The following is an 11655-nucleotide window of genomic DNA, read 5'->3' on the forward strand; positions in this document are numbered from 1 at the left end:
GGCAACTGAGTTGGGTGGGATTTATTTTCCCTTTTTTTCCTCCAGCACTACTGTTTTGTTTTTGTTTCCTAACACAGAGCCCACCATAGCACCTTCTGGTGTATCTGCAAGCAGCCTCTCATCCTCTGTAATTGAAGTCTCCTGGATTTCCATTCCTTGGAAAATGAGTAGTGGGAGATTGCTGGGCTATGAGGTAAAAATAAAATCCTTTAAAGATCTTTCCTATAAGTTAACATGGCTGTGATGACATGCTTTCTACTTTCAAATCATTATTCATTTTCAGGTTGGAAGCCAAAGCTTACTGTTAACATTCAGCTGTTCTTGTTTTGCTTCTATATAGGAAAATGAGTCATGCAAATATCTGGTGATATATTTTTTGTCTGCCTCCCCACACTCCTATATTTTGGTGGGGACATTGCTTGAGAGACCTACTGTTCAAAGCCAGAAAGGCAGGTTTTTTTGCTTCTGAACCTAGGTGACCACATGTTATAGTCACAAATAGTCTGGTCTTGGGGAAGTATAAAAGCCAAATATAAATATTCACAGATTTTGTGCAGAACTTGAGCCTTGACCTTTTTTACTGGAATTATACCAGATCAATTACTGCAGACTCACTCAAACTGCATTGAGAATGGAAATCAGCTGGCAGTTAGCTCCTGCAGTTGCTGTCTGTATATGCCTGGTTGCTATCTGCTGCATCTCTTGCCACTGCTCTAGCAAAGATTAAGCACAGTACCTCAACCTCCATTAATACAAACCCAGTTACATTTAAATACAAATGCTTGTGTTCCTTTCTGCTTTGGGGAAGGCAGTGAAATAATTGCATGTGCATGATGCCTTTATGTAAACTGATGTTTAAGCTGACTACAAAAACAAATCTGGTACAGAATTTGATACTGGCATTTGTAATACATAATAGCAATAGAGAGTCTGTTGTGCCTGTGTAATGGTAGACAGCTGCTGAGTAACTGCAACTTCTACAGATCAAAATAAAGCTATTTCTTTGAATTTTAAACAAAGGGGAGCCTTTTCCCTTCAGTGCTATTTCCTATGGTGGTCTGAAAATAAAATTGCATTCTGACTTGGAGGTAAGCAGTACATGATGAATGCATAGATCTGAGTAAGCAGTAACATCATCAACAATATTTTCTAAGTAGCCTACACTTTGCACCCACTAGGTAAGATACTGGAATAATGGTGGAAAAGAACAGTCTTCAAACAGAGTAAAAGCCATTGGAAATGAGACATCAGTAAGAATAACAGGCTTGATGAGCAACCTGGTGTACTACACAGCTGTTCGAGCATACAACAGTGCAGGAGCAGGTCCTTTTAGTGCCACAGTCAATGCTACCACAAAAAAAACACGTAAGTAGGAGTAAGAAAGAAGATGACATAATAGGGTTCCTGTACTTGCAAGGAAAAAAAGATGAACTTCCTAATAAGCCAGTTCAAAATCTGGTACTGTAAACCCTATGACACTTGTTAAGCTTATGTATGCTTTCTTCCCAAAGAACTGTCAATAAAACACGTTTACCTATTTTTTGTGTCTTCTGGGAAGGCAGTAACAACACAATTCCCATCCAGTGTGAAGGACACATCCATCATGGGTTAACTCCCCTCCCATGGCCCAAGGCAAGGAACATGTAACCAAGCTTTTTACTTTGATCATCCTGGCCTCTGTGGTTCCTCCCAGCCAGGTTGTTCCTTGCCTTTGCCTGGGACAGAGCTTGTTCTTATCTCTCCTCAACAATCTCCTTTTCCAGACCTCAATTTTCCTTTCAATCCTTGTTCTAACTCTTCCATAACAAATGTAACACTCTCTTTCACAGAACACAAGAAATTGTCTCTCCCTCCCCCTGCCCTAATCCTTCTCACCCGTCTGAGCAGGTCTGGCACAAATTAGATGTTAGAAGGGCCATCAAAATCTACCTTAAGAGGATCGAAGAACTCAGATGTTCTGATTCCTTATGTTTCCTTTCATCCAACAGCCTAGGGCAGAAAGCTTTTAAAACTGTCTTTTAAAACCTCTGTTACTTCAGGCAGCACAGGTAGAGCACAGCACAGAGTAGCAATTCATCAGAATGTATTTCCAAAATAGGCTGGTAAATTTCACTTTCTGTCATGTTTTCAAGCCTAATTAGAACTCTTTAGGGGGATAGCAAACCAATCAAGATTCATTCCTAATAATTTCAAATTCAGCATGAATTTCATAAGTTTCATCATGGTTTATTATCTCACAGTGGGCCTGTAATAACTGAGGCTATCTCTTAATTGCAACTTTCTGATGTAATGTGGAGAGATGTAAATGTACATTTCAATATAGATTTGAAAAATGGTGAAGAGGATCCTAGAAATTAAGCAAGAAGAAGCCAGTTATTGTAATGACCCCTGCAGCTATTTAAGTTATAATATTACGATTCTGTAGTAATTGAAAACTCAAATCATTTTTAATGACCTTTGTCATTTTAATTATAATCCTAGTATAATCTTGAAAACTGCATATTTAGCTCAGAAAGGTTGAAGTAAGTCAAGGGCAATGTTACAAATTCGGATATTATGTTTTTTCCCACTTCTGTGCAGTAGGAGCTAGAGAACATAGAAGCTGTCCTTTCATGTTTATTTTTAGAAGAATATCTCAATACTAAAGCTGAAAAAAAAACCTTACACATAGCTATACAATTATGATTGTGGCGTATCATTCACTCTTAAAGTTTCTATATATTGTTTTATTGATTGAGCTGCGTTTTGGGGGAGGGGTTGTTGTTAATTTCTCATTTATTGGCTGCCCTGAGATCAGCGATGCTGAGAGGTGACCTATATATTTTAAAATAAATAAAATAATAATTATCACCTTAAACTCTGATTGGACATTATGTGACATTATTTTTTTTATAGAAAAAAAGTGGGAAGAAAAAAAGGTTTTATTATCAGCCAGTCAGGCTTTGACCAATCAGCTAGGCCTCAGTCAAGCAAGAAGAAAGTTAATGGAAGCAGAATATTTAAATAAAATACTGTACTAGTACAGGAAGAGAAGCATTACATAAGGTATAATCCAGTTAAAGTTCATTATTTTAAAGTTCAACTGATTTTTGTGAGAAAGTTAAGCACATGCTTAAATCTTTCCCACTGAAATGAATAGGATTTAAGAGTGGTTAACTTTGGCTGGATTGTATCCATGATGATTAAGTTAGCACCACAAAAGGAAATAACAATCTTCTCTATTCCTGGTTTATTCTATAAAATACGCTTGGAAAGTTGTTTGCTTCGTTAATCTGTTTCTTATATTTGTTGGACACTGATTCCAAATTTGTGTGCACAACGATTCACAGCAGGATCAGACAATACTCATTTACCTAGGAGAACATCTTGTATAACAAATCACAACATAGATCATTAGCACGCTTTGAAATCAGTGCCTGAAACAGCAAGGCATAGCCATTTATCATTTGAGCAGATACTAATATAATTATCCTGAATTTTAGTGATTTGTTTTGGAGACACTGTGCCTGAAAACCCAGATAGGGCTGAACCAAAAATACTGGGTTTTGTGAACAGTTTCAGCAGTGTCTACAAGTGACACCACCCATTCATTCATTCATTCATTCATTCATTCATTGGTAGTTGGCCAGTCTCGACTTATTCAGGAGGTGTCATCCTCTCTGTGGATTGACTTTGTTTGCCCTCAGTAAGCACATAACCAAATATGATTGGCTACACAGCATTATGGTTATGTTTACTTCATGACCGCTCATTGACATGGATCATGTGAGTAATGCAGGGAGGACGAAGAAGGCTAACAAAGAAAGATGTTGCCAAACAAAGCAGCAGCCAATGGAAAATAGTGAAACTGGACAGGATAAAAAGAGATGAATATTCATACAATATAAGTTTTTTCCAGGACCCATTTCTAAACCTCTCCCTCCTCAACAGTAGTTAATTTCTTCCTGAAAATTGAATGAGATTGAATGAGCACAGCTCTAAATGCAGGTCAACGTTTCAAAAGCAGCAGGTGATAGGACTACTTCTGCCAGTAATTAGAAAATGTACAAATTCATCATGTTTTAACTGAATTAAGCAGTTCAAATGATAGCTTAGTTAATATAAGTTTCTCTTCCTTTGATCTGGATTTTTTTTTTTCATTTTCTTATTTTAAAGTGGTCATACTTTGGATAATACTTCCTTACAAAACCCTGTTGCATGTTGTTCTGCTATGATTTGACTGAATCGTTTAAATGGTCTCTTTTATTTGCTGCAGTTTATACTGTTCCATAACCAGTCATTTAACGAAGAAGAGAAAGGAGTAACTGACCATTTAAAAAACACATAAATGTAAAAAAAAGGAAAGAAAAAAAGACCCCCTTCTAATTATATATATAATCAAAAATAGCAGTTGCAGTATTTTATGCTGACATTATCTTTTCACCATATTTAATTAAAGGCTCTAACAGTGCAATCCTGTGCCTTTTTACTCAGACATAGGTCCCATTGTGTTCAATGGGCCTTACTCAGTAGTAAATGTGTTCAGGATTGCAGCCTCAGTAACTTTAAAAATAATGTTGACACATTTCTCCATATTTTCTAAAATGAATACAGTGTACAGTGATACACTGCGAGCGTGATTCTACATCCAACATGTGATGACAGTCAATTACCTGGACTATTATTTGCTCCGGCATAATGAATGTGTAATTCCAAATAAATTAAAATCATGTTTTCATTATATATTTCAAGCACCCAGCCAGCCTCCAGGAAACATTGTGTGGAACGTTACAGACTCCAGGGTAGTCCTGAACTGGGAGCAGGTGCATGCAATGGAAAACGAGTCAGAGGTAATTGGCTATAAGGTGAGTTTAAGCAAGGCAGCAACGATACAGCTTAAAAGTCTTGCTAGAAACAGCCAATTTTGCATAACTACCAGGAGCATTCCTTTTCACCACTGCCATAGCAGTGACTTTTTTAACATTCACATTATAAAAAGTCATGCTAAACAAAAAATGCGTTGTATTTAATTGCAGTAATCTGGCATAGACCTTAATATCACCATATATCAATCAGTGTGCTTATAGTCATCAGAAGAGTTGTAGAAAACGCACAAAAGCACTGATAGAAGTACATTACCACAGAATTTTGAACATGGAGGAATCTCTGTCTGAACTTCCATAGTCTACATCTATGAGGTGAAAATTCAATTGCCAATCCAGCCAGCCTCTGTACATAGGCTGGGGAGGGAAGAGGCGCCATCTTGTCCTTCACCAAAGGCAGCAAAGGGTGCAGTTCTACGGGTTGCACCCTGGGTACTCATAAGCCCCCAAACTCAGAGGCTTATGAGTATCCTATTTAGAGAGGGAGGTGCAAGGTGCCTCCCATTCTACGTTTTAGGTAGACAGGCGATTTTGCCCATCTAGTGGAGACTTCAGAGAGGGGTAGGGAAGGAGGCTGGGTCAGCAATAGAACAGATCGTAGGAATGCCGCCCCAGTCTCCTTCCCTCTCCCGCAACACCCCATTCTCCCCATCATGGTGCCCTGTTTACTGAGTGCGGAGAGACAGTCAGCGCAGTTTGTGCCAGCTACGAGGGGGAGGGGATGGGGAGCATGGTTTCCTAGCTCCAAGCTCAGAGCCTTATGTTCAAGCATGGAGCTGGGAAACCAAAAAATCCTATGTCCCCCAGATGCTGTCTAGGGGACATAGGATTGCTTCCAAAATGTCTTAGATCAGCCCTGCTCATGACCGATACTACAAATCCCTTGGACAATTTCTAGAATCACATCTAGATTAAGTGTATCCTGCAATGAGATTCATTGCAGTGCATTTTGTTATAGATTTTATAAATATATAAAATGCAGCAAGAAATAGGCAGTTAAATTCCATGACAGACTAATTACTTACTACATGCAGACTTCCTCTCTCTATAGTCCATAATTCTTCACATTTTTTATTTTATTTAATATCCCCCGTCTCCTGTCCCTATTTATTGCTTTAAGTGCTTGAGCCAGGTAATGACAAACTCCAAATAGAACCATAATTTACAGGAGACCCCGTTACTGAGAAACTCAATAGAATATATTATACATTTGTTGTTGTAATATATTCTGCCATTCTAGATGAAAGCTGTGATAAAAATGATTGATTAATGTTGCATATTTTCAGTGCCTTGTAAGCTATTAGGTACAATTCTGCAAAGTGGCCCCCACCTACCCTGACCTTTAAAAAAACATATCTGTTTTTTTTCTTCCACCTAGAAATGACATTAAAAACATGGAGGATGAAATAATATCACTGAAGTCATTGCATTTTTAATATTGCAGGTTTTATACCGGACTAGCAGTCAGAAGCAGATCAGTGCCCTGATTACAAACAGAACATCTGCAGAACTGCTGCTCCCTTTAAATGATGACTATATTATAGAAGTGAAAGCGGCAACTGATGGTGGAGATGGCACTAGCAGTGAGCAGATTAAAATCCCCAAACTAGCAAGTATGTTTATTGGATACCCACGTGTGGAGTTTATTGGATACCCACGTGTGGAGTTTATTGGATACCCACGTGTGGAGTTTATTGGATACCCACGTGTGGAGTTTATTGGATACCCACGTGTGGAGTTTATTGGATACCCACGTGTGGAGTTTATTGGATACCCACGTGTGGAGTTTATTGGATACCCACGTGTGGAGTTTATTGGATACCCACGTGTGGAGTTTATTGGATACCCACGTGTGGAGTTTATTGGATACCCACGTGTGGAGTTTATTGGATACCCATGTGTGGAGTTTCATCGCTTCATCATAAATTAGGATGGGGTGGGGGGAATTTGGTTTGCATTATAATGCGAACTGACATAATTCACACTTCCCTAACTGGAATGCAATTACCCTTTGGTTTTCTCACAATTAAGGTTCAGTTCTCCAAAAGATTTATACCAAAAAAAAAAATTATTTGTTTAATTTATTTACAATACTTATATACCACTTCACTTCAAAACTTTTTGGAGTGGTGAACAGCAAAGATAAAATAATAACACCATGTTAAAACAATTCAAACATTTTTAAAAGAAACAAGTTCTGATAAGACCAAGTTTAATAAACCGCGGCTGGTCACTCAAGGAAGGCGTCCCGAAATAACAATGTCTTCAGGAGGTGCTGGAAGCAACACAGCGTTGGTGCCTGCCTGACCTCCAAAGGGCAGGGAGTTCCACAGGAAGGGGGCCACCACACTGAAGGCTCTTTTCCTGGTGGACTCCAGCTGGGCCGTGGGTCTATGTGGAACCATGTGGAAATGGATACATTAGGGTAGGGATGTCAGAGAATACCACCACGGATCTTGATGAGGCCGAATGCCACTGCATTCGGCCCCCTGAAATCTGTGGCGGAATCTGCCACCCCCCCGCCCCCCGGCGGATCCCCCCTGGGACGAGACTTAACTGAGGCGGATGTTCCGGGCAGCGGCGGCGGCGGCTGGTCTTCCAACAGTAAATATTTACGTAGGCTAAAACAGCGAATCAAAAAGGGACGCAAATAGCGCCCGCTACGCTATTTGCATTCCCCCTTTATTTTCGCTGTAATAGTCTATGTAAATATTTACGAAGACTAAGACGACAAAAAATAAGGAATGCAAATGGCGGTGGCTGTAGCCGCCGCCATTTTTGTACGCGGTTTGTTTGGGTTTATTTACCCAGAGCCCTCCGCGGCCGGAAATCCAGCTGCGGACGGCTCTGGCCTGGGCCTGGCCAGCTGCTCCGCAGAGCCGCCGCGGAGCACAGCCGGCCATTGAGGATTCTGGGTGGGAGGACCAGATCGCTTCCCCCCCCCGTCGAGGATTCCGGGGGGAGGGATGGAATGCCTCCCCCCCTCACCATGAACATAATCTGCGGAAAGGTAAGTGACTTTCATACATCCCTACATTAGGGAAATTGCAATCAAAAGGCATATCTTAAGGGAAAGTGCTTGCAAGAAATGCAAATATCACAGGAAATTCTGTACAAAAATTCAAACAAATGTTTGTGCAGACTTTAAAAAAAACATTCACAAACTAATGCAGAAACATCATGGAATGAATTTGTCCCTTGAAAGTGTGACCGTCATGGAAAAATTATAGGTGTTTTTCATGTTTAAAGCTGCAACCCTATGCATGCTTACCTACTTATTATTTCTGAGCAGATATACTGTATATAGGATTGCGATATAAGGCTGCAATCCTGTACACACTTACCTGGGAGTAAGTCCCATTGAACTCATTGGGGCTTACCTTTGAGTAAACATGTATAGAGTTTCACTGAAAATGTTTTATAAACTGTGCTGTACCCCACTATCCAGGTACGAGTGAGCCTTAATGGCCTTCCACTTTATTAGAGCTAGATGTAATAAAGTTCTATGTTTTAAAAATCAGGCAAACTACTAAACCGCCAGTCAGCACATAACAGCAAAATATCCTGTGTTTTCCTGGGATTGTTTCAGGAATAGGGATAAACTGGCATCCGTGAATAGATATGAGCCAGATGCTTAGAAAGGCCCAATTATTTTAATTTGGGATCTTAGTTGTTTATATCTAACCGCTACAAGATATTATTGGGCAGTGCTGTTTCAGAAACTGAGTCCATAGTGATGGGGATGGGGATTATACTCTGTAGTATATATACTATGTATACTCTGTAGTAGTGTTATCGGAGGCACTGTGTTACAGTGGTTCCAGTCCTACTTACAGGGCCGACTTCAGAGTAACATTGGGTGGCTATTCCTTGGCCCCTTAGCAATTAAGTTATGGGGTGCCGCAGGGTACCATCTTGTCCCCAATGTTGTTTAACATCTATATGAAGCTCCTAGGAGTGGTCATTAGAGGATTTGGAACTAAATGCCATCAGTATGCTGATGACACGCAGCTTTGTCTCCCTGTGACATCTGAATCGGGAGAGGCTGTGCAAGTCCTGGATCAGTACCTAAACTCAGTAATGGGCTGGATGCAGGCCAGTAAACTGAAGCTGAATCCTGGCAAGATGGAAGCCCTGTGGGTGAGTGGTTCCCAAGTCTGGGAGATAGTCTCATTGCCTGTTCTGGATGCGGTTGCACTCCCTCTGAAAGGTCAGGTTCATAGTCTGGGGGTACTCCTAGATCTTTCATTGTCGCTGGAGGCCCAGGTGGTTGCTGCAGTTCAGAGTGCCTTTTACCAGCTTCGGCTGGTTCACCAGCTATGGTCTCTCCTGGATAGGGATAGCTTGGCCACAGTGGTACAAGCATTACTAACCTCAAGACTGGATTACTGCAACGCGCTGTATGTGGGACTGCCCTTGAGGCTGGTCCAGAAGCTGGAGCTAGTGCAGAACGCAGCAGCTCGGCTGTTGTTGGGATCTGCCCCTTTTCAGCATGTACCTCCTTTGCTGAGGGGACTGCTCTGGCTGCCTATTCACTACTGGGCCAGGTGTACAAAGCCCTAAACAACTCTCAGGATACCTGAGAGAGTGCCTTCTTCTTTACCAACCTGCCTGGTCACTGAGGTCTTCGGAGGGCTTGTTCCTGGTGGTTCCACATGGACCTATGGCCCAGTTGAAGTCCACCAGGAAAAGAGCCTTCAGCATGGTGGCCCCCTTCCTGTGGAACTCCCTGCCTTTGGAGGTCAGGCAGGCACCAACATTGCTTTCTGCGCCTCCTGAGAACATTGCTATTTTGAAAGGTCTTCCATGAGTGACTAGCCGCAGTTTATTAAGTTCAGAATCTGTTCTTTTAAAATGTTTTAATTGTTTTAATTATGGGGTTTTATTATTTTATCTTGTTGTTCACCACTCTGAAATCTTTGATGTGGAGCGGTATATAAATATTGTAAATAAATAAATGTTATAAAAGGAAACCAATTAATATTCTTCATATCACTATGCATGACAAATTGCATTCAATTGAACTAGTAAATTACCATGTAAATTAGACAGCAGCATGTGTAGGGGAATCAGCTTTAACTGTTTCAGGTTGTTTTCTTTTTCAGAATTGGAGATAGTTGAATGACTATTCAAAATATTAATTGGTTTCAATTGTTTTAAGATATATGGTATATAGCTTCTCAGTTGTTTGTTTAAGATCAAGGGTAATAGATATATATAGTAGCTGGACAACATAACATTGTTGTTGTTCAGTCGTTAAGTCGTGTCCGACTCTTCATGACCCCATGGACCATAGCACGCCAGGCCTTCCTGTCGTCCGCTCTCTCCTGGAGTGTGCTCAAGTTCATATTCATTGCATCCATGATGCTATCTAGCCATCTCATCCTCTGCTGCCCCCTTCTCAAGGGATGGGGCCAGATGCTATGATCTTAGTTTTTTTAATGTTGAGTTTCAAACCAGCTTTTGCACTCCCCACTTTCACCTTCAATAAGAGGCCCTTTAGATTCTCTTCGCTTTCTGCCATTAGGGTGGTATCATCTGCTTATCTGAGGCTGTTGATAATTCTCCCAGCAATCTTAATTCTGACCTGTGATTCATCCAACCCAGCGTTTCTCATGATGTACTCTGCATATAAGTTAGATAAGCAGGGCGACAATATGCAGCCTAGTCATACTCCTTTCCCAATTTTGAACCAATCAGTTGTTCTTTGTCCTGTTCTTACTGTTGCTTCTTGGCCCTCAGACAGGTTTCTCAGGAGACAGGATTTTGAGCATAGCCTTGCCAAAAAAAAAATGCAAAGTCATTAAGAATAATTTAAAAAAATCCTGGCAAGTAATGGAACACCATCTGCACAACAGCCAATGAAAGTGAAATGAGTAAATTGCAAATGAGGGCTGTCCCAATGAAACAAATAGCTCCACGCCCTCACACAGACCCTTTTACATTTTTCTTTACCAGCATGGTGCATTTCCTGTGCAGCATAGGAACATGTAATGGATTCTACCCATGTGGCTGTTTCCACTAGAGTACTAACAAACATGCCATTCATGCATTTCCCAAAGGGCTTGGTGGTGTTTTGTGATATATAATTATGTTGTTGGGAGCAGCTTGTACACAGTCTCGGACCAGTATGGGAGCAAATGCAGAAGCAACAACAGGAAATGTCACCAAGGCAATGTATGTGGGTCAAAATGTGCAAAGCTGTAGAGTCTGGGGGCAGAGGAGCCAGGGTGGAAGCTATAGCTGGACCTCGAAGAAAGTGGGAGGATGGGGTAGGGGTGACAAGGTCTTTTTCAGGATTAAAAATCTGCATACCTTATTCTCCAACTAATCTTCCATTTTCCCATTTGTATTTGTTGCAGGTATGGATGCAAGAGGTTCTGGTGCAGCAATCTTAAATAGTCTCTCCAGCTTTATGCCAATAACACCGTTCTTGATTTTCAAAGCAGTGTTGTGGTAATGCATTTTCACAGATAAGCCAAGGCCAAGTGAATCATTTACTTTAATGTGCTTTTTAAAACATCAACAACAGATGGTGGTTATGCATGGATCTACTACTACTCTGAATTTAAACACCCTCTATGACTTCTGATATTTCATTTAAACAAAAACAAAAAAAGACCATCTACTACATATTAAACAATTCCTTCCGAAGGAATGTAGAATGCCTTAAAATGTAATGAACCAAAGGAGCTTTCACATTACATGCTTCAGAAATGAAAAAAATAAGAGGAGGAGTATTGCAAAAAGCTTTGAGAATTCCATTTTCCAAGGAACACAGTAATTTTAACAG

At 40.5% G+C, this 11655-nt stretch overlaps 1 protein-coding gene across 1 annotated transcript in view; it reads left to right on the top strand.

Annotated features, from left to right (window-relative positions):
• CNTN3 (contactin 3) overlaps positions 1-11322 on the top strand; it is a 393326-nt gene extending 382004 nt beyond the window's left edge. Inside the window, exons 17-21 of the mRNA XM_084832495.1 lie at positions 78-193; positions 1179-1365; positions 4732-4844; positions 6307-6475; positions 11225-11322. Coding sequence (XP_084688621.1) covers positions 78-193; positions 1179-1365; positions 4732-4844; positions 6307-6475; positions 11225-11322 — 683 coding nt within the window. The remainder of the gene's footprint in view (positions 1-77; positions 194-1178; positions 1366-4731; positions 4845-6306; positions 6476-11224) is intronic.
• The last annotated feature ends 333 nt before the right edge of the window (positions 11323-11655 follow it).

This window comes from Heloderma suspectum, chromosome 2 (genome assembly GCF_057233095.1).
Source record: "Heloderma suspectum isolate Gila_16-S chromosome 2, 16-S_ref, whole genome shotgun sequence".
Classification (NCBI taxonomy): Eukaryota; Metazoa; Chordata; class Lepidosauria; order Squamata; family Helodermatidae; genus Heloderma; species Heloderma suspectum.